The 26,637-nt window shown below is 43.9% G+C and overlaps 3 protein-coding genes across 3 annotated transcripts in view; 1 reads left to right on the plus strand and 2 right to left on the minus strand.

Annotated features, from left to right (window-relative positions):
- The window catches only part of RBPJ (recombination signal binding protein for immunoglobulin kappa J region), a 153,438-nt gene extending 143,635 nt beyond the window's left edge, over positions 1–9,803 (minus strand). The window contains exon 1 of the mRNA XM_065634151.1: positions 9,784–9,803. Coding sequence (XP_065490223.1) covers positions 9,784–9,797 — 14 coding nt within the window. The 5' untranslated portion in view covers positions 9,798–9,803. The remainder of the gene's footprint in view (positions 1–9,783) is intronic.
- An 8,752-nt stretch (positions 9,804–18,555) lies between these two features.
- On the minus strand, positions 18,556–24,609 carry SMIM20 (small integral membrane protein 20). The gene is made up of 3 exons (XM_065633413.1): positions 24,337–24,609; positions 20,349–20,405; positions 18,556–19,042 (listed from the first exon to the last, which is right to left on the minus strand). Exons 1-3 carry the CDS (start codon positions 24,443–24,445, stop codon positions 19,005–19,007), a joined length of 204 nt encoding a protein of 67 aa, XP_065489485.1. The 5' UTR covers positions 24,446–24,609; the 3' UTR covers positions 18,556–19,004.
- Positions 24,607–26,637, plus strand: part of SEL1L3 (SEL1L family member 3) — a 36,855-nt gene continuing 34,824 nt past the window's right edge. The window contains exon 1 of the mRNA XM_065633411.1: positions 24,607–25,164. Coding sequence (XP_065489483.1) covers positions 25,096–25,164 — 69 coding nt within the window. The 5' untranslated portion in view covers positions 24,607–25,095. The remainder of the gene's footprint in view (positions 25,165–26,637) is intronic.

Genomic DNA, 26,637 nt, shown 5'->3' on the forward strand with positions numbered 1-26,637 from the left:
TGACACACTTCCTAGCAAAATAAGTGAGCAAGCAGGAGGGCAGGTTTTGTCTGATTTAGCAAAGCACCTTCTCTTCATGGAAAGAACCATTCAAGACACCCTGAAATTTCCAGAGATTAAAACAACAAGGAATGAGGACAAGTAAGAAGAAAATCAGCATCTGAAGCTGTCTGTAAAACAGGGCAATATATGTCTGGATAATAGATTACCGGGCGTAAAGGGCACCTCACCAGCCTGCTCTCTCCCCACCTCTTCTGTTTCTTTCTCACCCACCCACCCCCTCTTCCTTGGGCTGGGCGCCTTCTTGAGCACTGAGGCAAGTCAATTAAAACCAAATAAAAACTATAAATATCACACATAGGAAGGAGACTGCCCTCCCAATGCTGACAGCTGCTACTGCCAACCTGAACCACCCAGGGGCACCGAGTGCCATCCCTCCGGACCGTTCCTCCCCCGACAGCTCCCCAGATGCAGGGATGTCAGTCTCCCACCACAGCACACAAAGTCCCCCTGAGCACAACACGCTGTTGTTTTCCACCCTGGCTGCCATTGTGGGTGGTCACATTGGTCTCTGCTCATGTCTCCATGGTACTGGATGCTGTGGAGTGTACAAACTGTTCCATACGGCACGCAGAGGGAAACGTCCCGTGGAGAGAGAGCCATGCTAGCAACGCGTTACAAAGCTGCATCCAGCAGTCATGTTACCGTATAGAGCCCACGGTCCCTATTCAACTTGGCGAGTCTCAATTATTATAAGGATAAATGAGAAAAAATAACTTCCCGGTTCACGAAAATGCAGGGAAGGTGGCTGCTAGCAAATCTGCGTGCTGTCTCGGGGTTTTACCTGTTGCCCTTCTGCTTGATATTTTCCACATATTTAACTGTTTGTTACAATCTTCATTGTTCTGTTTAAATAACTTTTACTCCTTCCTCTTAACTTCCTAGGCCACCTACTTATTTAATATCTGGTCTTGTCATGCTAATTATTTGACTGCTATTTCTGAGAGACATTGTCGAGTTATTTACCTTGCTGAAGTGACATAAGTTCTCCACCCCCTGCTCCCCATCCGCCCCCTGTCTGTCTGGTTTCCCCCCTCTAGTCTGGCTGAAGTGACAAACTCTCTCCCCTAGCCAAACATTTGTTTTTACAAGGTATTTTTATACCGTCACCTCTTCCCTGCATCTCCCCCGCCTACTCACCACAAACATGTGCTGTGGTGGGAGGACATTCTGGTTTCACATCATTTGCAACGTTAAGGTGAAAATTTTCCCCTCCTTCTAGTCTTTTTTTTTTCAAGATTTGGTTTGTAAAATGCAAATGGCAAAGGGCTAGTTTCTCTTTGCCTTTTTTACCCTGTGCACAGAGATGTCCTTTGCTTAGAAGAAACCAGTTGAGAAAAGGCAAAAACTGCTTAATTTATGTTATTTGAAACCTATTTATGCTATAAAAAGATTCAAAAACATACAGGAAGAATATCGTCTGGGTCGATAGACTACAGGAATGATGAAGTTTTCCAAGAAAGTAGGCAAATGTAACCACCCTACTGACTTCCTTAGTCTATCACAGTCTGGTTTTGCCTGTATTAAAATGCACATGCAGTCACATTCACACAGTAAAAACAACCTCAAATGCTCTAAGCATCAGGCTTGGAACCATGAAAAACATGACTGTGGCCTTCATCATACTCAATTAGGGGTACGTGTACACAGCAGCGATTCTGGTGTGGTGGAGAAATGCCTAAGCCAGCTTTAAATTAGGCAGAAGCAACCTAGTTAAAACAGCACAGAGCCCAAATTGGGCTCAGCCACTCTAAATATTTACCCTGCTCCGAGCTAGAGTTTGCAGGGGTATGCATTCTACCACGACTGGAGAACTTCCAGTACCTACATTCACCACTGCACAGCTAGGTCTGATGTGCTAAACATCCTGGTCATTCTAGCAGCATCCACACACAGAATTGGCCAAATTAAGACTGTTTATAGAAAGACTGAGTTTACATGGCAGCATGGCTGAAAAATGCTTTTTATATGAAGACTTTATCTATTCAGCACACACCATTAGACTTTTTGAAGTGGGATAAAATCTTATTCCTTGTCCCAGGCGCAAACTGAATATTGTTTCAGGATGTCAGCTGCATTTAATTCTCATTTTATGCAGAACTTTTAGTGCAACACACGACAATCAAAAAAGTATGCACCAATGATGCATCTTTGTTAATTTAATCTTGTGATTTTGTCTGATATAAGAAGAGCAAAGAAAGATAAATTTGAAAAACAAAACAGGGTGGGTCAACTCACTGCCAGCAGCAGGGGGGAACAAAAAGGGAAAGTACTAAACAGTGAGATTTATTTATACTGTGTAGCAGGAGGCTCCAGAGAACAAATTATTAGCAGAAGGAGCCAGTCACAGCACATGCAAAGCTTCCCTCAAATCAAACAGATATGGCTGTCACTGTGGGCAGCCAGAGAACACGAAAGAGAGAGGAAAAATCCCGCTCCACAGATTGAAAATATTTTGTAGTCAAGGGACTCAGAGCAGAATGTGGGTAGGGCCTTTTGTTTCAATTTGGTTCTAGCAAGGTCATTTGGGGGAAATGTCTGCAGAAAACCACCAGGAGTGAGCTGAGCAAAGGAGGAGAAGGGAACGATGGGAGTTGCTCGGTTAAAAAGCATGCAGGTTGGAAGGATGTGAGCTGTTTGTCCGTCCCAAGAATGTTTGGACATTGCCCCCTTTTGCATGCTGTGGAAAAGTGAGTAGAGGATCACCGGACCGTCACAGAGGAGCCATCCAGCAGAACTATTTGGGGATGCATTAGAGAGGAGGAGCCATCCCCAGCCATCTGGGAGGTATTGATCTGATCTGGAAACTGTTCAGGACAGTGCAGATCTGCTGGCTCCTGACTCATGGCCTGACCCCTGTCACATACCCAGAACCAGGTCATATTTGTTTGGCAGCACATTACTAGAAAAACGATATGAAATCCCTGCATTAACACCCTTCTATTGACTAAAGATGAAGTTCTCTATGTCGCTGAAGACTAACAAGTGATCTCAAAATGAGCATCCAAAGGGGCATCTGTTGGTCCATGAGGAAAATACGCACGCACATGAAGAGACTACTCTCCCTTCTGGGTCACTGGACATTTCCCTGTCAGACATTACCTGAACATTCACTCAGCAGGTAGACATGGCACAACCTAGCCTGAATGTATTTTCACTAACGATAATCTACTCGATACTTCATTTTTTCCATTTCTCCACTCCTTAGAATCAGCAGCAGAAGAGAGAGGTGTATCTTTGCAACTTGTCTTTTGTCTTCAGTCCAGGCCTCGGATTTTTTTTTCTTCCTAAAAAAAGGACAAATGTATCTTTACACTAAAGTGGCTGCAGCTCACATGTACCTACCTGAGCGAGCTGTGCAGTGGCCAGCTCAGGTCCTGTTACCAATGTAGCTGTGTCAGCATGAGCTCAGCACCAGCTGCAGAAACCATCCATGCAGCTAAGGAAGAACTTGGCCAAGTAGCCACAGCAGTACCAAACTCAGTGTAAGCTATATGGATGGCAGTAAAAAACTGGATCCAATATGTCTGCAAACACTGGCATTAGCCTGCCTTTGGTAAGGCTTCGAAAACATCCAGAGATTTTGGGTGAAAGATGCTGCATCAGCACAAAAGCATTCCCGCAGCAGTAAACACACTTGGCTGGACCACTGCTTTTTCTTGAGCTCTGATTTGCTTCGAGTAAATACAGTCATTTATTGCATGTTTCACCTTCTCGTGGAACATCTGCTGCCTGTGAGGAGCCAAATAGCAGACAGACTCTCAATCCTCCCGAGATACCTCTGGCTAGCAGCACACATAACTTTCCTCAGAGGCTAGCATGTCACTGAACAGTTGGCTTACTATAAACCACCGCGTGCTGTAGGTGTTTCCAGCTGCCTCACGCCGCATTTGTGTCACAACCCACGTTCCTGAGGAGCTTGTGCAGTCTGAGCCATGCTTTATACCTACCCCGGGAGCAGTACATTTCTTATAAAGCAGTTCTTTCCATCCACAAAGCAGAAAATTAAGAGAAAATTCACCAGCTCTTGAGAGAAGGCCAGGAGTAGAGTGTGAAAGTAGGGGGATTGAGTGCTAGTAACACTGCTCAGCTTATTAGGAGAATATCTCTTCAGGAACAGGGAAGGATATGAAGAAAATAAATAGAGGAAGACCACAAGGACAAGGGTAAAGTCAGAGGATGCTAGATGGTCAAGATGCACACAATGAACCAAATGCAAATGCTGGCTGAAAACACACTGAGGAATTTAAATTTCATGCAAAACATAGCGAGCCAATGAAAACATTCAAAGGCGAAGGTAGATATGACAGGAGCCAAAGGAATTTTTGCTGTAGGGCTGTCAGTAGACTGAATGGAAAGTAAAGCAAGCAGGACTGCAGCAGGCTGTTGCAATTTGTCTGCAAGATGCCCGATCTGAGTCAGGCTGCTCACCATGGAGGAGGCAGTGCTAGAGATGAGGTCTGACAGCATCACGAGGTTGTGAAAGAGGGAGAAGCTGGAACAACCTTTGAGTGACATGAGGAAGATGTAACATAAATTGCTTCTCCAAAATATGGAATAGGTTAAGGCAATGCCCAGATTCTGTACAACATACTTTAGGAAAAGGCGAGCCAGACTCTTACCAGTTTGGAGGTCTGTAGAGTCTGGATACTTTCGCTGTCTGCAAAGGAGCTGCTCCCAGTTTACACCAGCTTAAACCTTGTCCTCCTCTGTACTCACTGTTACTCATCTCAGTTGTAACCACTTAATGGCTTCAACCAAGAGGACAAAGTCATGCTAATCCAGCCAAGAATTCCTCAATGCTCCCTCCCACCTTGAGGAAAGATTTGGATATCACAAATGGATAATGACAGATGGTGGCACAGACACCCATGTTCAACTAGTCAAAGCCCAGCAGCTGAGGCTTTCCCTGCATATCTGAGAAGGCAGGCTCACATCTATTCCCCCTGGTTCAGTTTTTGACAGTTTGAGGAAAAAAACTTGGTTTGGGTTGGTTGGTTGGTTGGTTTTGTGTTTTGTTGTTGTGGGTTTGGTTTGTTTGTTTGTTTTAAATCTTTAGCCAAGCCATCTTGTTTTATATTAATATGTTGTGTTTATCTGGCCTATCCAGTTTAATATAGATACAGATTTATTCACCCCTCCATCCAACTATGTCAGGAAGCTTGCCCTGCTCTAAAATAAAACAGGATACATATATCATTACCTTTTATTCAAGGCTGAACAGTGGGAGCTGCTTTCAGAAGAGTAAGATACACCCCACTAGCCAAACAACGATATCTCATCTACAGGACAAGCAGAAGCTCCCCATCGCCACTGGGCTCCACACCTGTGGAGGCTCCTACCTCACATAAGGCCAACTTCACCAGAGATATTTGCCTCATGTAAGGCAGCAAATGGTTCTTGCACCTGCACCTCATTGCTTGCAAGAACACAACCAGATCCAGGACCCGCACTACCAAGCTGAGCTCCAAGGAGCAGGGACAAAGCAGAGCACACTTAGGGAGCTAATGTGTAGAAGAACATGCAGAAGTGTGATTGTGGTTACAGAGAAACTAAAGACTTTACATTCCCACAGGTTCAAAACAAAGCATTTATTCCTTATAACAAGCAGTATTCAGGGACTGACTTATTTTGAGAGTCACTGTCTCTTTGGATAAGCACATCACACAAAGTGTGAACAGGAATCCAGAAGTGTGATCAGAAAGCAACTGTGGCCAGCAACTGTGGTCACTCATGTAGTCTGTACAAGTCTGGTGCATCAATAAATGCATAAAAGTGACAACAGCTTTTGGAGGAGAGAATTGGAGAAGATGGCCCAAAGGCAGGTAAGGTGATCTTGCCATTGGTACACTCTACAGGCACGTGGGAGACTACCAGGGACTAAAACTTGGATCCTTTGCATCCCTGTTAGTGCTGTAAACAGCTAACTATTGGCTAGTTTTGGGGAGGGAACCCTCATTCACATATCTTCGCACAACAAAACCTTCGAAAGATTTGTTTCCATCCCTGTGTAAAGAAAGGAACATCATTTTAAATCTCAGAATTTCAAGGAACTGAACAATTGTTTACGACACATGTTTGTAAAGAAAATAGTCCAGTTGCGTCAAAGTACATAATTTACCTTGCAGTACAAAGGTAAAGAGCCTTCAAACTAGACCGTTGACCTAAGAGCCAACGAGGGCTACATTTTAACCTTGCATTCGGGAAAATCGTGATCGTAACTAAAGGAGGCCCACTTGCCCCATCTACTGGTCAATAGGAAGACTCGATTCACACTACAATTAAAAGCATCACTATTAAGGCCCCAATTCAGCTGAATTCTCAAGTTCTCATTTCTAACTTTAAACAGATGTGTAAATGACATTGACAGCAGCATTTCAGTAAGCAAATAAGTGCTTTATCAAGCTGGAGCCTAAGGCTGATTGTTTATCATGGCAGGAATAGGGTAATGACTTCTTTTGCTCTGAAAATGCATTCATTTCAAAGAAAATACTAGGACAGCCTGTTCAGTAACATCAGCTTGTTAACCATGAAAAATTAAATAAATATGCCTTATTTTGTTCTGAAGTGGTTTAAGGTCATTTAATACTATAAAGGCAGCCTACAGAACCCTTGTCACAAAGCAGTCATATGCATTGCAGCTCGGTAAGGTCATTGCAATGTTACCATGGCTTCTCAGAGCTTTTTTTTTAGAAGTACTTCTTTACTAAATAGCAAGTCAAATTTCCTAAAGGCCTGTTGACCTTGTATTTTCCATCACTGTATGCAGTGCATCCACCTCTCTGAAGTGGCTCTGTTCCGTCAGGGAGCAGGCTTGAATCTGGAGTGAAAATGTGAAGTTTGGGTTGACTTGAAGAGGCCTTTCACCCTACCCCACGTAGAAAGACTTGTCGATGTCTCACTTTGAGGGCATGCCTCCCTCTCATCCACGTTCTCTGAGGGCAGCACCTGTGTTCATACTGTAACATCCCTCTGCTGCACAACTTCACGCTGGTTGCAAGTCTGATCAGATCTGCCTAGAGAGAAGCTGCAGCCAACAGAAAGGCCACCAAAAAGCCCGTCAGCAAGCTGACCTCCAGATAACCCAACATATCTGCAGGCTGATTTACCATGAGATATTACACACAGCCATGCTCTCCCCACCTGACTCCAGCATGCCTATGATACTTTGCTTTAGGTAAACTGGCATATTCGGTATGCAAGTAACTACACTTAATGCATGACATCCAAGTCAGTTTGGGGGTTGGACTAGATGACCTTTGAAGACCCCTTCCAACCCAAACTATTCTATGATGCTAAGCCTCCTGCTCAAAGGACTGACGTGTCTTGAAAAGTCTAAGCGGAGATGGGAATAAACTATCAGCATGTCTATCCAGGCCCAGGCATGAAAGTTCACTGAGGAATTATTGTCACAGCCACCACAGAGAATGATGAACCATCATACTCAGCAAACAGAGCCCAACACTGTCTTGAGGCAGCAAGGCACAAGTGTGACCATCTCTCTTAAGAAGTTACCTGGCAAACTCTGTGAGAATAAACCAGAAGAGATGGAGGAGGAGGAACAGCAACCCCACTGAAGCTCATTCATCTCAGGTGATAAACCTGAGAAGCAATTATGACTACTTTTAAATATATCATTTCTATAGGAGGCACGGAAAGAAATCATCGGCAGCAGATTTAGACCTCCTGGTATACAAAGTGACGCATAGTACATGAGAGTTCATAAAGCACATGCACTACTCCAAAGTTCATCACAAAAGGTTTGCTTAGCCTCCTCTCGGAAATATATTTTGGGCTGAGTTATTTATCTTAAGGGTATGGTCAAATGTTTCTGAAATTGCTAGAGTCCAAGATTCTATAATGGAAAAAGCAATGGATGATTGTGTCTTGGAGCAAATGCTTGCACAGCCTCACAACTGCAGTGAAAGCTGAGATCCAGCATTTCTAGCTGACATCCCTGGAGCAGTCACAAAAACAGCCAAGAGATTTCTCAGGCGAAGCACATAACAGCTAGCACCTCAGTTACCCAGGGACCGGGGTATAAGAAACACTGTCAGTGTCCAGAAGTGTCTGCAAGGAAAGTCCACTGAAGACAGGCTGTGAGGGCTCCCTCCCCAAGTCCTCTGAGCATCACAAGCCTGCCAGGAGATCCCTTGCAGGCACACAACCTGCTCCAATACTTGCACTAGACAGCGGGGGAAGCCAACAGGTGCTACCCAGGATGGTGAAGAGATGTGAACCACAGGCAGTGTGAGCTGCTTCCTCATGGGCCGGTGCTTTGGGAGTCCTGTACCTCAGCACATCCAGCTCCCTCAGTAATTCCTCAGCTGTGTGGGACCAGTAGCACAACTTAAGAGAGTTCCAAGTCAGGGAAAAGGGGCCAGAATTTACACCTGAGGAAACATGTGCCAACTGTGCCTGGGCTCGTGAATTCACGCACAATTCCTGCACATGAAGACCCAGCCAGAGAAACGTATGTGCCAGCAGCTCAGGCTTCCTCCCTCCTGTGAGGATGCACAGCACTGAGCTCCCCAAGCAGCCACCCCCAGAGCAAAAGCTTCAACCCTGGTGCGCTTTGGGGACCCACTGAGCCCAGCCGGTTGGGTGGAAGCTGCTGGAAAAGGAGCCATAACAGGTAGTTGTGAAGGAGGCAACCCTGCTGAAGAAAGACACTGAAAGGATGCCGGCACAGTTTTACTAGCTACAGAATAGTATCGGTCTCAAAAGCAGCCTCCACAGAAAAGGGTCAGACTTCATTAATTCTCTAGTCCTTCACAGCAGACACCTTTGACAGGCCAAGTTCTGGCTTGTTAGGCTGGGAAAACCCACTCTGTTCCCTATATGAGGCCAGATTTAGACATCTGACTTATGTCATGGGCCCAAAGCTTATTATGTCAATCCGAGCTGATAAATAATCCAGAAACTGGCAAAAGCAAATGTTTGGAGAAAGCTTTGAATATAAACCAGACTTGAACTGAAAGCTACGACCACGACTGCAGATAAATCATTCAGTCTTTCTGTTGCCATCAATGTACATGAGACAATCCTCCTCATCGCATAACTCCCCAATCTCTTCCCTGTTATCCATGTTCAGAAACAATCTTCAAATGCAATTTGCATGGCACTCAACAGATTGAGGAACTTTTTTTTTAAACATGGTGAATCAAACATTCTTGTTCCAAGTTGTGAATAATTCTATAATAAATTATGATAGTTACATACAACACCTTTGAGGGGCAAAATCTAGCACTATTCTTCTCTGAAATAATTTGTTTTCTTGGTTACATAACAGAATTGAATGCAATTTTTCTTCTCTTTTACCTTTTTTCTGGGGAAAAAAGTCTGCATTCTTCAGCTGTTATCACTCAGACTACTGGCTGGTGGGGTTTTTTTAAGTAATAATGCACAAGAAGAATAGAAAGACAGGGTTCCCTAGAGGCTGAACCATGGATTTTATATCAAACGGCAACGTGCTTTCGCTGGAAAATAAACAGTACGGAAAACACTAAACCAGAAGTTTCATTTTGCATTCAGACACTGAGGAGTGGGCAATTATCCAGCTGATTAGTCTCTGTTTTGGAGGTTCTTCTGGGATCCAGAAATAACAATATCTTTAGTCACAGATATTGTAAAATTCAGAACAAAAGAATAGGCAAAGCAACTAGAATATCATTTCTTGCTAGCACCACAAGCATTAAGAATATTCTTAAACATGCCACTCACCAAGAAATAAACATCAGAAGGAGCTGGAAATCACGGCTCTGCCACCACTCTGCTTTGATACTGTCACTTTCCACCTCCTTGCAGAAGTCCGGCAGCACCTTTCCGAGCACCACCTGCGTCAGGGCACACTGTAACGTCCCACGGGATCAGCCAGCTCGCTCTGACATAAAACTAGGCTCAGGTGCTGGAATCAGCCCAGGGGCAGAGGCCCAGCTGGCAAATCTAAAATGACTTCCAGCCCAAGGGAAATGTGAGAGGAGTGTTCAGAAAGAGTTTGTGTAGAGGGCTTCCAAATGGTAGTACCCCTCCTTCAGAGAAACAGGATGACTGCCTAGGCTGAAGATCAATAGACAGTTTGGACTGTTTGAGGTGTGCTGCAGGGATGGTTCTCTTCATGTCCTGGACTGGGCTGAGCAGCCTCCATCCTTTTGCTTGTGAGTAAAAGGAGTTTGCACAAATGTGACTATGGCTCTTGCTTTGTTGCATGGAGGGAGGTGTGATTACCACTCGTCCCCCACTGCACAGCTGCCTTCCAGCTGCCAAAGCCGTCCTGCCAGCCAGGCTTCAAAAGGGAGCACGGCTGGCCAGTTTGCCCAGAAGTAGCTCCTCACCCCTTCTGGCAGTGCAAAGCCTGTTCCAGCCATTCTCCCACCAGGCAGTAACTGCTGGGTACCACTCGCTCACCTGGGGTGGGAAAAGCAAATACAGATCTCTAGCTCTTCTGTGCACTATGGACACAGGCCTCTACTCAGATAAAGACTGAGACTTCACCATGACCCTCCACGTCCCTAAAAACACTTGCAAGCTGGATGGAGCCTCCTGGCAAGACAGATAAATCCAGTCAACGGCAAATGTTCCTGCCCAAGGAATGTCTTGGGTCCTTTCCTACACATAATTTATCTCCAAAAACTCCTGTCCCTTCCTACAATAGGAAACATAAGGAGCAATTGTAATTCCCCAGATGCCCAGCATCTGCAAAGTTAAGTGGCCTTTCCTTGGATACTTTATATGAAGTATCACTGTGATGTTTTCTGTGATGATACAAGATGGCAACATAACAGCAGGCATTCAACTCAGACATACTCATATGAAGCTGACCATAAAAAAATAGACACAGAGAGTTTTAATATACAGATAGTTTCAAGGGTTCTCTTCCGCCATGGTCTTGAAAGTATCAGAAGATATTTTCACATAGTTGGAATCTGAAAATCCCACTAGGGATCTGTTTTAGGACAGACAGACCATAAGTGAAGAAGGTCCCTATACCATATGTAGGAACTACATTATTTCCCTTGATTTATCTCCGGATCTGAAGGAGACACAAAATCGCTGAATCCTGAAAGAATTGAATGGTAAGGAGCCTCATACCTGTTGCAGATATTTGCCCCGAGAGCCAGGTTCCTGGCTACCACAACACCTAGCATGGACACTTCTAGTACTGGAGCTGTCTGCCTGCAAATGTATATAGGAAAAATAATCTAGATGATGAGGAATCTTCCATGGATTTAGGGCTAGAATTAGAACCTGGGCTTGAAGATTCATAATAATCTCAACAGAGAGTAGCATGCAAACTTATTTTATCTTGGAAGACAGAAAATAACAGGAACAAAATATCTTTCACTCTTCTGTGACTTAGAGATGATCAGAACTACGCCTAGAACGTGCCACCACGGGAAGATTCCTCGAAAAGGGTGGGGTGAAGTGACTGACTGTAAATAGCGCTGGAAATTAGATAAAGCCATCTTTAGAATTTCTAGGATCCAACAGAGCATACACATCATATTCCAGATAGTTCCCAAAAGATGTGACAGTTCACAAATGAATCACAAAGAGCCATCAGTATCATTCCACTAAAACCTTTAGCAAAATTGAAATATTACATTTTTACCTTTATCTGTATCTCTTCTGTGATTCCAAAGAGTTGAAGCAAAGGGAAAATCCTTATCTTTTTGAAAGCAGTCATTATCTCGATGTCATGTCTGCCTTGTCTGGAGCCTAAGTGATATGCACCCAATGACCTGTGGAAATCAGAACCAGGTATAAATTCTTTTGCACCCCCTGAATAATTTTGCTAATGAATGTGGATGTGACAATTCACTTAATAACATTTTGTAAATAAGCTTGCTAACTGCCCTTACTCTTCAGTGAGTTTGATGAGTGATGATTTTTCTGACTAAATAAAGCCGGCCTTGTGTTCCTGCAGTATGTTTACAGCAATTTTGTATTAGCCAGGCCTGGTTCTTAGGAGCCAATTGTCAGTGACACAGAGACAGGATGAATATAAATTTCTGAGCTTTTGAAAGGAACCAACAGCAGCAAACACCTCTCCTTTCTGCCTGGGCTGGAGATGCACGTCGCTCTCATGATGTTTAGGTACAGACCTGGTTTAGATCCAGTTGTTCCTTTTATATGCATCATGATGCATCTAGACAGAAAGAGTGTGAGGATGTCTCGGTACTTCTGGAACTTCTTTTGGAAAACATCAACCTAGCTGTTATTCTTTCCAGAAGAGCACACAAGAATCATGGCAAAAGCTGAAGTAATGAAAAGTGGGGACACAAATGAAAACCCCCAAAGTAGAACATCAGAGTATTTATCTTGCTACTTTAGCAGGTAACCAGCTTGTCAACATGACAAAAACTTGGAGATATATTCCATCTGGACGTCAGCAAAGCATTTGGAATGATATCACGTGGGAAACAATTAGTAGCTGCAAGAATTGTAAAGCAAGTATGGAAGTCGCTACAGAGGAAATGACGAACAGGAAGTCATTGGCCTGGAGAGATTTTACTGGTGGTGTTCCTCAAAGAACTGTCCTGGGACACATTTAACGTAATTGCCTGGCACAAAATAGCAGTATACTAAATAAATGTTTTGTTTAAACAAACTGGGAGGCAATGTAAGTGCACAAGACTAGCTGGAATGGTAGCTATGGGACAACATTTAACTGCGCTAAGTGCAATAGGGAATAATAACAAGAGTTTTTGCTACAAACAAAAAGCTTGTCAGCTGAAAACAACTAGGAGGAATTCTGACACATATTGCCAGAGTTCATGTATGGGAATGCCTCCCTTAGATCCTCACATCTGTTTCCAGGCTCCTTCAGCTAGTGGTGCCTCTGACATTATTGCTTTGATCCAGAAGCAGAGAGAGGTAGGCAGGGAGCAGGCAGCAGAGGCCACAAAATCACACAACCCGTCTTAAAAACACACAGAAAATGGAAGGCGAAGTAATACCCCATAACTTCTTAATGTGGGACATGGGATTTTGGATTGAACTATGAGAAATTCTTTGTTAGGTGGGAGACCCAGCAAGCCTGCGTTAGCCACACACAGGATGACTATAAGAAGGACCAGGGGAATGGAGCTCATTTCGGAGGAAGCTACAAGCAGGCAGTGAAGATTCTGTTACTAAGATCACCTGCATTCCAGGCTTCAGAGGGCTCCTAATGGTGCTGTTCAGCCAGTAACGGCACAATTTGGAGTTCTTGTGTGAACCTTCCTCTTATCTGTAGATGGGAGGAGATCTGGATCTACAGCTGGCCTGCTACAATCACTGGCATCCCAGAAGTCACAGATCATAGACCAGGGAGCAAATGCTTCTGCTTAATATCCACAGTGGTTTCTCTTCATCTAGCGTAGAAGAATAAATGCATTCCTATACTGTGCCTGAGCCATCCAGTTTGGGAGTGAATGGGTGGCTGAGGAGAAGGACTCCTCCTATGGGAATTTCTGCTGAAGTAACTTCTGCCCTGATTGGTATTGCTGAAAGTCACTGCACCGGATTACAGGAAGAAGTTGATGGCAAAGAAGGCACCTTTTCCTGTGATCTGAAAGGTACTTTTCAACACGAGGTCCCTTCCAACCCAAGTTATTCTATGATTTCTGACTTCTCAAGGTAGGCTAGAGCAAAGGATAGTTGTATCATTTCTCCTTAGATGATCTCTTCTCATTGTAACCTCCTTGACTATGAACTTTCTTTAGAAAAGTTTACCTCTGGTCTGCTGGGGAGTAAAGAGAAAAGAGGGAAAGAGGTACCCCAATTTGTTCTGTGAGCAGCAGAGCCCACGAAGGTTGTATTCCAACAGATTTGTGTCTTGTGTCCCTCATGCTCCTGCCCATTCAACTGACCTGTATGCCCTGTCTCCATATCCACCATCCTTCCTCCAAGGTGTTTCTCCACTCTTTTCCCTGCAGCACCTCCAGTTCTTCCTCACCTCCTTTAACTGCCACCTGGCTTCCCCTGCTCAGTGCTTGTACCTCTGTTGGAAGATTTTTAGCTACTTTTTTTCACATGCAAAGGTCAGAAGGGGGAACTCATTGTTACAGAAGACAAGGGAAGTGGCAAGTCAAAATACTGAAAATTGCTTAGTCTCATAAAATTGCACCTGAGCCAATAGCAAAAGCTGACCAATTTTCTGCCTTTTTCTGTGTAACTGTAGTAACATTCACATTGGGTTGCATTTCAGCTTACATGTAGAAGTTTATACTCGAATTTGGAGATCTTCTAAAAAAATATTCTTATTGGGAAAACCAGGTGAGTTTTGACTCCCAAAATACAAAATTTCCATACCCAGAGCATAATACTTCAGCAGTATAAAGTCCTGGGAAATTTTAGAAGTTGTTTCCTTTTGGAAAAGATTCTTAAAAACATTTTAAGTTCTTGGAACTAACATATCTGAATCCTACACAAATCCAGACCTGTTTTTCCTGACCATGAAGAAAACTTCTCACACAAGAATCAAAAATGTTTTCTACAGTATCAAAAACCCCCCAGCCCATATTTACCTTCATCATGCCTTGCAAGGAAGGGGAGTACTATTATTGGTATTTTACAGATGGAACTGAAGCTCAAAGGCTAAATTACTTACCCTGCTGCCAGACAAAAGCATGATGGAACAGGGAACTGACCACAGCAGTCCTAATTGCCAAGACAGTATCTTAAACACTGCACCATTTTTCTTGCAAGGCCCACCCAGTCTGCACTATGCACAAATACACCTCGGATCATAGGTTAATATGTGAAAAAGAAATCTTTATTATGCTTTGACCTGCACTTTGTTTTCTGCTCTCTCCTGTTATACATTGTCCACCTGGAAACAGTGTATATTCTGCAGCACTTTCTCAGAAGCTGGAAAATAATTTCCTTCCACTAGCAAACACATTATTTGGGCTGTGTGGCACCACAGAAAAAGCCAACATAGCTTTTCATTTACTGCTGTGTCTGCATGTTAACATGAAGAAGGTCAGTAAGAGTGTACACAATACTGAGAAAATGAGTAGTTAATTATTGCTAGACTGCAAGAAGGGAAAATACATGATTTATTTTGGTTTAGAAAACTGCAAATCACGAGAGCGGCTTCTTTTTCTGGACTGTTTTTTGTGGGAAGGGCATATGTACAGTAACATTTGTGACAATCAGTTGAGGCTATTCAGTGTGCTTTGAGCATTACAGGAAAATATCCCCTCATCAGTGGGAATCCCATTTTTCTTGCTCATGTGTATAATCTGGCAACTTGCCAATACCTTTTGCCATACTTACTCCTCCTGAAGTGCTTGTGCTTGAGGGTTTCATCGCATCACCAACAGTCCATTATGTTTCAAAACTAAGCTGCATTTAGACCAAAATGCCAGATTTGCTCTTCATGGTACAAGTTTTAATAATTTCAAAACTTACTAGCATACAATAGCAGGCCTAAACTTAGTACAACCAGGTCCTTTTGTTGTGATGACAAAGCACCGTTTAAAACTTTTCTCCAGTACTCCAAAGGCTGAAGTTATATTTGCTGTTCATATTCCAGCCAGATTAAATAAGTAAAATGCATTCATATTACAGAATAGATATAACTGTTTTGAAAACATTTTAAGAAGGCATTTTTAGCAAATGCTTTGTCACAACTTTTCCATTGGAACCATCAAAATAGGTGGACCAAAACTAGCAAATTGGTTCCTCTGCAAAGGCAGACTAGACCCTCCCAACTACTAATAATTATATAAAATCATGCATAATTATAAACACATGTAACATCTTTGTGCAATTATGTTGAAAAATAATAGTTGTTGCAGGCTACAGAAGTAGCAAAATCTCTTACTTCCAGAACAAGATAGGGAAAGAGTCCTGGGGAGCACAATTTGCTATAGGAGAGGTTTATGTCCAGTGTCCATAAGCAGAACAAAGCATTGTCACAAGGCCCAGAAAGGCAGCTGCAGGAGCAGGACTTCCCACGTGAGTCTTGGGCAAGTCTCCAGGCAACTGGCAAATGCCGGAGCAATCCCAGAAAATTTCAGTGTAAATTCTGCAGAATTATTGCAGTATGTTCCTTGTTGACTTAACAGTTTTATACAGACAGAATACCAAAGATTTGAAAAAGACATCCAGTATCCTAACACTTGAAATACGTGGTCAATCAGACCACTTTATTAGGTGGAACTCAGCAAGTGAGAAGCCATGTTCATTACAACCAATGTACACCATTTGCAGAGTTGAGATTCACTTCAGTAGTATTCGACAGACACGCACTGCTGCACATTCTGTATAGGCAGTTACAAAACTTATTCAGCTTTTTTGCACTGGAATGAACACGGGATCACAACCAACAGACATGTGCAGTATAATTGAGTTCATGTACTCAAATGTTTTGCAGCATTTAAGTATGAAGGCAAAACGCTCAGCACCTGCCAGCAACAAGCACTGTTCTGAAACCATTTAACATTTTTCTAGACGAGATCCAGACTCACCAAATTGTTCAACTTCACAAAGTAAATAAGTAGCAGAGATCACCTTAGCTATTAACTCCAAACTGAGTAATTTAATATCCTCTATCACATAATTTATCTTGAAAGAGTGGTTTAATTGTTTCACACTACCATTATGTATGGTTTTCAAGCATTTGTGTGACCAAGTGACAGAAGCAGCATTATTGAACAATTCCCAGTTTCTCCTAAAACTCTTTGTTTTGCAGCTAGTCAGTTATAGATGGAGTATCTGCATTTAAGTAATGCTACATTTCCACTGGAAAGGTATTTTAAATGAAACAACTTGGTTGAAACTGTTCGATGTATTAGTATGTTTTGTTCAAGAAACAAAATCCAGGGCTCTCTCATTTCTGCGGTCTCAATGAAGAGAGCTTTAAGTGATAAAAACTTCTTTGTTATTCAGTTTAATTGATTCTTCTTTTCCTAGCAAACACCGAATTAACTTTGTGACAGTGTTGCTCTGTGCTATGTAGTGAAACTTCTCTCAACATCCCTACAGTGAATGCGTAAACTCACTTTGACTTCAGCCATCAGGGCTGAAATGACCTGAGAACTCAAGGGAATCAAATATGGTCACATTTTCCCAGCAAGCAAACTGAAAAAAATTGTAATGCTTACAGTGATAATAGGAAACTAAAACCCCTAAACTCAGAAGAGGAAACATGTCTGAGTGGGAGCGGAATGACAACAAGTAGAAAGGGAACAGCAAGTATTAATAACAGAAAGGCAGTCCGGAAAAGAACACTGTGAACTTTGAGTCTTTCATCTGTCTTTTCAATAAAACTGTGTGATGTCTGAAAAAAAGAGCAAACATCCGCTAACTTTATGACTAACACTCACTGCACATACATTCCTCATAACATATATGATCCTGCAATTGTCTTTAAAATGTTGTGTACCATAATGTAGTGCTAAAAATAAATCAAGAAAAGAAGAGAGTATATTACAGTTAAATGTACATGCTGTACCTGTCCTCAAGAGTAATATTGGTTAGGTTATAGACTGTAACTATAGCTTATAAACTGTTTCTTTCTTTTGAAAACACATAGTTTATTCAGAACCTGTTATGACGACAGACATCCAATTTGGGTCAAGTTTTTCAGTAGGGGAAATCCTTTACTCATCTGTTCTAATGAGCATTATGCTTACCATGAAAAAGTGCTTTTTAAAAAAGATTCTTTATCTGCTTTTCTAAGCCAACATTTGGTGTTAACCTCCTGTATCAGGTGTGCCCGTCAAGGTGTTTGCAGCGAGGAAGGCAGGCTGCAGGACCTGCCCCATGATGGCCACAGACAGCTCCAGCTGGGTCTGCACAGGACCCACTGCAAGACACAGCTCAGCCCAGCAGCCAAGTGGGTGGCACCTTTGTGAAAACACTAGACAAGCAGAAGAATGAGGGGGGAAAACGTGAGGAACAGCAGTATGAACACCGAAGTCAGAAAAGAAGGAAGGGGAGGAGATGCTCCAGGCACCACCAGAGCAGATATTCCCCTGCAGCCCATGGAGAAGACCAGGTTGGAGCAGATATCCACACCATGGCCTGGGGAGGAGCCCACACTGGAGCAGTTGGGTATGTCCTGAAGGAACTGCAGCTCATGAAGAGCCCATACAGAAACAGAGGAAAAGTGTGAGAAGGAAGGAGCAGGAAAAAAAACTGTTACAAAGTGACTGTGATCCCCATCCTCATGGGACCAAGTGGGGAGGAAATACAGGACTCAGGAGTGAATTCGATCCTGGAAAAAGGGAGGCAATGGGTAGGTGTTATTTTTCGTTTCTCATTATCCAAAACTATTTTAACCAGCAATAAACTACATTAATTTTCCCCAAGTTAAGTCTGTTTTGCTTCCAACAGTAACTGGTAAGCAATCTCCCTGCGTTTATCCACATCCACAAACTTTGCCATTCTATTTTCTACCCCTGTTGAGAAGCAGGAGTGAGAGAGTGGCTTGCGTGGGCACCTGGCCAAGGTTCATCAGTCACAACTACTTGCAAAACAAATGAAAAAAATACACATTGGTTTAAAAGGAAGCAATTTTAATGTACAAATTTACACTCTGCACTGATTTTGCTCAGTATATACTTCTATCATGTTTTCATAATAAAACCACAAAAAGTAATTCTCAAACTAGGGAGGAAACTGCAGTGGTCTGCATGACTTATTCTGTTCATAATTCATTCTACAACTGTTTACAGATTCACCACAAAAATAATTCCTCTTTATTTCACAACTCAATAATCATTCAGCTCTCTAACAGTTTGTGCACTATGCCCCAGCATCCTCTGTCAAAACTAGCATGTTTTTATCTCTTGAGATTCCAATCAGTAGCGTTTGTTGCTCTTCATGTGCCCACACAGCATATTCAGAATTCTTCTCCAGTGACTCCCAAAGACACACTTCAGTGAAAGAAGAAACAGCTGAAGATGTCCATCTTCAGTTTTGCCTTGCAACACACCCAGCCACCAACATTACTTTCTTCCAAATGGATCAGACCACACTTTTAACCCTACAAATCAGAGAATATCAGTAGTTCATAACCAGACTGTTGAAGAAAAAAAATTATAATAACTGGTCTGCTACCCCAGCCTGTGTACGAAACAATGAAAGAACCTAACAATTTCTGCACTGAACTCACAACTTCGCTTGAGCTTGCAAAAATATTTAGAAAGACAACCTCATCTTGAACTTAAGCTTCAGATAATGGAAAAATCTATCACACCCATAGGTAAGGTGTTCTAATATTGTTAAAACAACCATTTAGAATTGCACCTTCCACTTGAATTTCTCTAGATTTCACTTTCAACTAGTGGATCTCATAACTTTTCATCAGCAGCTAAATTTAGATGAAAAAGTTACACTGAGGAGAACTAGTCATCAAGACCTGCATCTTGGATAAACGAGCCCGTCCAGTCCTCTTTAATGTTTAATAAAAGGGCAGGTTTACCAGACTTCTATTTCACAATACCCTTTCTACTCCTCTTCAGCATTTCACCACTTTCCTGGAAAGTAAGGCCTGCAGTGACGATTTAACTGATATGTGTAGTACGGACAGGGCATTAATCCTATTTGGTTTTCCCCTGCTGCTGATGTTAGGCTTTTCTAAAAACAGGAATACTTTAGCCTTTAACATACTCAGATATGAACTGTTTCACCACGATAATGACTGTCATGTATTTAGACGAGAAGTGTCAACCTTGCATAATGAATAGCCAGTTCCATTATCTCTGAAACAATGGACTGTCAAGGATAGTCTGCCATACTTTAATTTTATTCCCCTTGTATGCTTTTCTATGCCTTCTACCAGCAACAGCAGAGATCGAAAAGCTATTAGCACTGTGTTCCAAATTTTCCTTTATGTGTAGTGGATTTCTGCCTTACCCCCTCCACCCATGAGGCTTGAAGGTACTGACAAAGTGCTCATAAATTGTGTTTCAGCTGAACTGTAAAGCAGTATTCCACAAAACAGGGTGAAATAGTGTATTTTTTACAGCTAGAGCCCAGCCCACCCACGGTTCTTGTTTGCTCTGAGCTGGTTCAGAAGTTAATTTCCAGTGTGGAAACCAGCAGCTGTTTGAGAAACTGTGAAGGTAACAACTTACTTGGCCAGTTAAGTCAATTAAAAACAAGTTTTATTAAATTCATAATTTTCAAACGAAGAATTTGCCCAAAAAATATTTTCATAGTAAGGTTACTGTATATGTATTATTTGAATATATCATTCACTGTATTATTTAAATCCATATAAATATTCAGGTCTAACTCCAAAAACATCTTTAAAACAATCAATGCACAAACACATGAATCAGGTATACCTGCAGGCTGAATATCCTCTTGAACAATACCAGCTCGGTTTATTGACTGTTCTTTCTCTGGAAAACAGAACAGAAAGGTCATTTCCAAAAGAAAAAAACAACAAAACAAAAAAAAAAAAAACAAAAAAAAAAAACAAAAAAAAAACAAAAACCCACAAAAAACCCAAACAACCAAAAAAACACAAAACAAAACAAAACATCTTGACTGCACCCAATAAAATAATATTGAAAATTTTATTCATTCTGGATGCTACACAGTAAAATTCTAGTAAGTATCCATCTACACAATGCAAATGTAGTATTTGCACTTCACTGAGAAACTAATGGCTAATCTGTTTTGAGATATTACAAACAATAAGATAGTCATCTTAAAGTAATGACTACTGTTTAATAAAAGATGCCAAAATACCTGCCATGATGCCATCGCTTAAGGAAGAACAAGGGACAAGTATTTTTAGGAGCTACCACTGATATGCTCAACATAAAAGTCTTCAAAAGTTTTATTCTTTCTGGAATCAGTGATCCTCATTTTCAGGCCCCGAAAGATCTCATGTCTTATCACAAGTAGATTTCATGACACCACCTATAGAACTAGAGCTTGTAAGCTTTGTGAAATTAAGTATCACAGGGATATTTTCCATACCATTGGCCTGTCTCAGGCTTTTCTTTTTTGTTTGAAAGATTCAACCACTTCCAAGAAGAAAAATGGACACAATTAGCACTTCCATTTTTTAAATGCCTCCCTTTTTTTCCCCGTCCAGTTAAGCGCTTTACCACTGTGGTACTCAAAGCACGAAGTCAAAGCTCAGCCGGATTGGCCTTTTGGCCATACCACTGAACTTTGTAAGCCTTTAAAAAACTGTAGGGTATACACTCTCAAGAGAAACTCAGAACTAAGCTCACCTTAAAACTGAAACTTTTCAGCATCCTATCCCACTGAGAATGTGTGAGCATTACGTATTATTAGGCTGTCCAGGTACAAGCCTAATGCTGCTGGAGACTAACGGGTATATCACAATAATTCTACTTGCAAGGGTTTAGGCACTAGAGGCAGATCCAGATTCCCCAGTTCTGTTCACTGAGCATGGTAACTGCCATTCCATCCTTTTTAGCAGGCAAAATCTCAGGGAACTCTCTAATTTCAAAGGAAAAAAACACAAAACCCAGACAGAGAAAACAGAATAAATTAGGGCAAGGAAGCACACTTATTCTAAGACACGGAGGAGAAAGATATTTAGTCTTAGATGGACGCTAAGATTGGAAGAGAGGCAGAGACCAAAATGGGAGTCAACCTGCGAAATCCGGAAATACATGTGGGGTGAACAGAAAGAGCAGTTAACTGCTCAGGCAAAGAAATCAGTGCAGAGAAATAGCAGATGAGAAACATGGAGACAGGACACAGTACAGTCAATAGTGAGACTGGGGTGGGGCCTGGAAACAACCTGGAAAACAGGTAAGCCAAAAAAGGAACAATGAGGAGGAACCAGTCTTGATGAGAGGACAGCCCCTCACAGGATGGTGAAAGAGCTGAGTTTCACAGTTCAGCAAAATCACAAAATCCACTATGAAAATGCCCCAATATCAATCCCAATAGCAGCTGTCGACCCACTATTTTAATTAATCCAAGGAGAAGAGGTCTGTGCTGAAGATATCAAGGTTTCAACACAGCCACTAAACTATGCATTTCATATGAGGAAAAACACTTTTAAAGCTACAGACAGGAAAACATAAGAAACATCAAGTCCACAAGGTGAGGTACTAGAAACCTATAAAATGATAACACCCCTGTGTGCATGATTTAAAGTACATATTATCAATTTGCTTACATACAGTTTTTCCAAGTATCCTCCATTTTATTTGTTAAACTGCTAGGAATTCCTCTGAAGATATGTAACAATTGTGCAGAAAAGTCTTCTTCCTGAATGTATTGTGCCTCATTTGTGTAGAATTTGGAAAATATAAAAGAAAAACAAGACTGAAGAAGAAAAATATAGCATTTCATGTTTACATAGTTGAATGTCACTCCAGAGAACTAAAATCCATTCTTGCCTTTTGCAAGATTGCTGTGTGATGCAAATCTAAATGTCCAACTTCAGACCCAGCATCCCAAAATGCAGAAATACTGAGTATTTGCTGCAGCTGAAGCCAATGGGGGGTGTGACCTTCCAGAAAAACTCTGTTGTCATACAGCTTAACAGGCCGTACTCCAAAAAATGAATCCTTTGTACCTCAAAGGTTAAAATGTTTCCACTCAAGTACCACAACTGTGAAATTCCATGTTCTTGTCTAAAGTATTATGACAAGGAATGCTTGTGCTTCTCTCATATCACAGCAATGAACATCACGAAAATCACATATGAAATTAATAAATGTCAAAGGAGAGTTTGAGCAGTATACAATCAGTAAAGTTTAGAATCAGGTACTAAATAACAAGTTTAACCACTTGCTAATTGCATATCACCCATTTTATGTGCTAAATGGAGATTAAAAAAACCTCTAGCCTGCTGGGGACCATTTGCTTGTGTAATTCACAAGTACAAAAGAGGACACTGTCTGCTAGTTCTGTTCTTTCCTCAATGTTGAGTGACATTTCTAATATTATATTTTTGGAAAGTGCACCATAAGCAAAAATGACTTAAGAAGAAGGTTTTTAAATGAGAACACAGGGTAGGAAACCTATCATCGTGGGCAGTTTCCAACTTCACAAACATAGCTTCCTTAAATAAAAACTTGCTTGCAAACTAAATTTTACTTCAGCTTTGATGCAAGGCTGAAGTCCCTCCAATAAGATAAATAAATTTGTTACCCTTTTCCTTTTTTCTTCCTCAAAATCTCTACAGTTGTCTCGGTAAATTAACCACATGCTTCTTCAGGTTATCACCAACAGCTTACTTAGCTTTATAAAAGTTGAAGTGAGAGGATGAGACTGGTGACACCAGAACTTTTCCTCGCTTCCTCAGACGGTAATTAACAGAAATTTAGGAGTAACGGGTGCTCCCCCTACCACTCCCACGGCAGGGACCACCCACCTGGAGCCACCAAGGCTTCACACCTGAAGCTTCAGGTGCCTTTGAGTGCTCAAGAGCTCCCTGATTACAGAGTCAGTCACGGCTTTTCTGTGTTTCTGGCAGGAAAGGTGGGTTTTCCTCAGCAGTCAGTTTCAGAGAAAGCTCTGCAGACTGAGACCACATCTAGAAAATCATCACTAAAGAATCTGTTACCACGTTTTAAGTTAAACTTTTCAATTGTGGCTGGAAAACGTCTCCAACAACCTACACAATCATAGAATGGCTTGGGTTGGAGGGGATCTTTAAAGCTCATCTAGTCCAACCCCCTGCAATGAGCAGGGACATCTGCAACCAGACCAGGTTGCTCAGAGCCCCATGCAACTTGGCCTTGAACTCTTCCAGGGATGGGGCATCTACCACCTCTCTGGGCAACCTGTGCCAGTGTTTCACCACCCTCATTGAAAAAAAATTCTTCCTTATATCTAATCTAAATCTATCCTCTTCCAGTTTAAAGCCATCACCTCTTCTCCTATCACTACACGCCCTTATAAAAATCCCTCTCCAGCTTTCTTGGAGGCCCCTTTGGGTACCAGCAGGCTGCTATAAGGTCTCCACGGAGCGTTCTGCAGGCTGAACAAACCCCAACCCTCTCAGCCTGTCCCCACAGCACGGGTGCTCCAGACTTCTGGTCACAACTTCTTACACCGCATCTAAATCCTCTCCATCACTTCAGAGAACAACTAGAGCGAGTTCTTAATCGCCTGCCGGCCAATAACTTGAAACAAGAATACCACGGGCTCTATTATTATTTTTGAAGTATTTCCTAGGCGAGCAGAGTTCTCCGGGAGTTCCCCACCCGGCGGCAGCCCCGGCCCTAACACAGCCCTGGCCCGGGCACGCCCGCCGGCGCTCCCGTCCCCGCCGCAGCCCGGCCGGGCACACCCCCGGGCACAGCCGGGCCCCAGCCCGCCCCGACTCACTGTACTCCTCGGGCAGCAGCAGCGGCCGGAAGTAGATGGGGTAAAACGCCGCCGCCACCACGGCCACGAAACCGCCGAAGATTCCGAGCGTGCGGGACAGTGCGGCCATCCCCGCCGGCGGCCACAACCCGGAAGCTATGTGACTCTCGCTTCCGGGGCGCTCCGGAAGCGCAGCCCTGAAGGCACCTGCCGATTCCGGCCAGTCCCGTCAGGAGCGGCGCGCAGCGCCCCCGCGCGGGCGGGCGGGTGGCGCACAGCCCGGTGCCGTTACCCACCCGCCGCGCTCCCGTGTCCCGCCTGACCAGGCGAGCGGCGGCACCTCCCGGGCAGCCCCGGCGGCTGCCGCGCCGCACCCGGCGGCTGCGAGGAGGCTCTGCCGCGCCGTACCGCCCCGAACCCGCCCCGCGGCCGCGCCGTGCCCGCAGCGGAGCTGGGGAGCTGGCAGCGCAGGGCCGAGGCGTGAGGGTGGGGACGGGCGCGGCCGAGCCCCTGGGCCGCGCTGCCCGGGCGCTTCTTTTATTGGGGTGCGCGGGGCTTCGAAGCGCCTCTCGGCGCGGCCGGGGGCTCAGCAGCCCCACGGGTCTCGGGTCCCGGCTGCTGCCGGCCCGGCCCCGCCGCGCACTCCGCTCCCCCCGCACCTGTGGCGGTGCGGGGCCAGGCGCGGCCCGGCCCGGCCCGGGAGGCGGCCCCTCCTCCAGGAAGCCGGATCCGCCGCATCCGTGTCCCGACAGCGCTGGTCAGCGCCGCCACCGCGGCGACATGCGGCCCCCGGCCGAGCGCCCCGCCGTGCCCCGCCGGCCCCCTCTGCTCCTGCTTCTCCTCCTCACGGTGAGTGGCGGCCGGCCCCGCACCTGGCCCGGCTCTGCCCGCCGCCGCGACGGCCCGGGCCGGCGGGCGGTCCCGGGTGAGGGCCGACCTCCCGGAGCTTCGCGGTGCAGCTCCGCGTTCGGCCGGGCCGGGCGGGCTGCGGGTTGCGAGCGCGGGGCGGCCGGGGAGGCGCAGCCCCCGGGCGGTGCCGCAGCGGGTGTCCGGCGGGGGCCGCGGCCGCCCGGCCTGCGCTCGGGCCCGGGGACACCTTGTCAGGCCTGGCCCGGAGTCCCTCTCTCCGGCCCCAGAGTTATGCTGCCTTATCGAGCGGGAACGTCAAGTCGTTAAATCAAAGAAGCTTTCGATCCAAGGTGACAAATTTCTGGGTTTGAAGGAAGTGGGGTGCCCTTGATATGGCCCTACAGGTGCAGGTGTGAGTGTGGTGCTGCACTGGCTTACAGAAACAGCTGCGTTTTAGGGGCGTCTGTTCAAATACTTTTTCCTCTTTTACACTCCTAAATACAAACTCTGGACAAAGTCTTTGTGTGCCTGTACAATATTGATGCTGGTTGGGACCAAATCAACACCCTTTTTGGTGTGTCTCCTTTTCACACATCTTAAAATCTAGCATGACGTGGCGGGCATTCACAGGTAAAGGGCTACAGTTATCTTCGGGCTTTATGCAAACAGGTGCAGCTTCATAGGGTTATGTGGAATTTCTGCAGCATTGAATTCAGGGAGGGTCCTGCTGAGGTCTTATTCCGGTGAGTGAAAGAATGGCTTCTTATCATTTCTGTAATATTAGACTACTGAACGTTTTCAGTTTTCATACCAGTTGTTGTGATTGCCTCCCTCAGTGATTTTTTTTTATCCCAACATCTAATGGGATGACTTGGGATAACTCCTTCAGATTCAGCAAGTTTTAAGAAAAAGTTCAAGAAAAAGCTTTTGTGGCTAAGTTACCACACACAATGAAGCCTCTATGCCTTTCTTGTTGAACTCTGCCTAGTTTATGGTAACATTTTTAATCTAGTATAGCTGGCCTCTTTACTGTGCTGGAAAACTTTTATATTTAAATCTCGTAATCACATTCATTGTGTAATCTTTTCATCCTCACTCTCTCTAGCCAGAGATTATGCACAATTAGCGCTGCCTTGTCCGAGGTAATAGGGAGGGAAGAACTAGAGTTCCTCACTGAGTAGGATCACTTAGATAACACACGCTGTGCAGTGCACTGGGGAGTGCTGTGTAGAGGCGACCCAGTGGTGACAGAGACTCGGCCTTGGTCCAGAAGAGTTTACAGTCTGTGGTCTCTGCCACAGCTGGATCGATGTGGAGTTGCTCAGGGGTCTTTGCAGTGTTCTCCTTACAGGATGAGCCTCCCGAAGGATTTATTAGCTGTGTTGTAACAGCAGACCCAAACATACTTTTTGTAGCTTGTGTCTCAACTAATACCCAGGCACCAAAGAACACAAAAGTTTATTGAGTAACTCT

This window comes from Caloenas nicobarica, chromosome 4, assembly GCF_036013445.1.
Source record: "Caloenas nicobarica isolate bCalNic1 chromosome 4, bCalNic1.hap1, whole genome shotgun sequence".
NCBI classification, from domain to species: domain Eukaryota; kingdom Metazoa; phylum Chordata; class Aves; order Columbiformes; family Columbidae; genus Caloenas; species Caloenas nicobarica.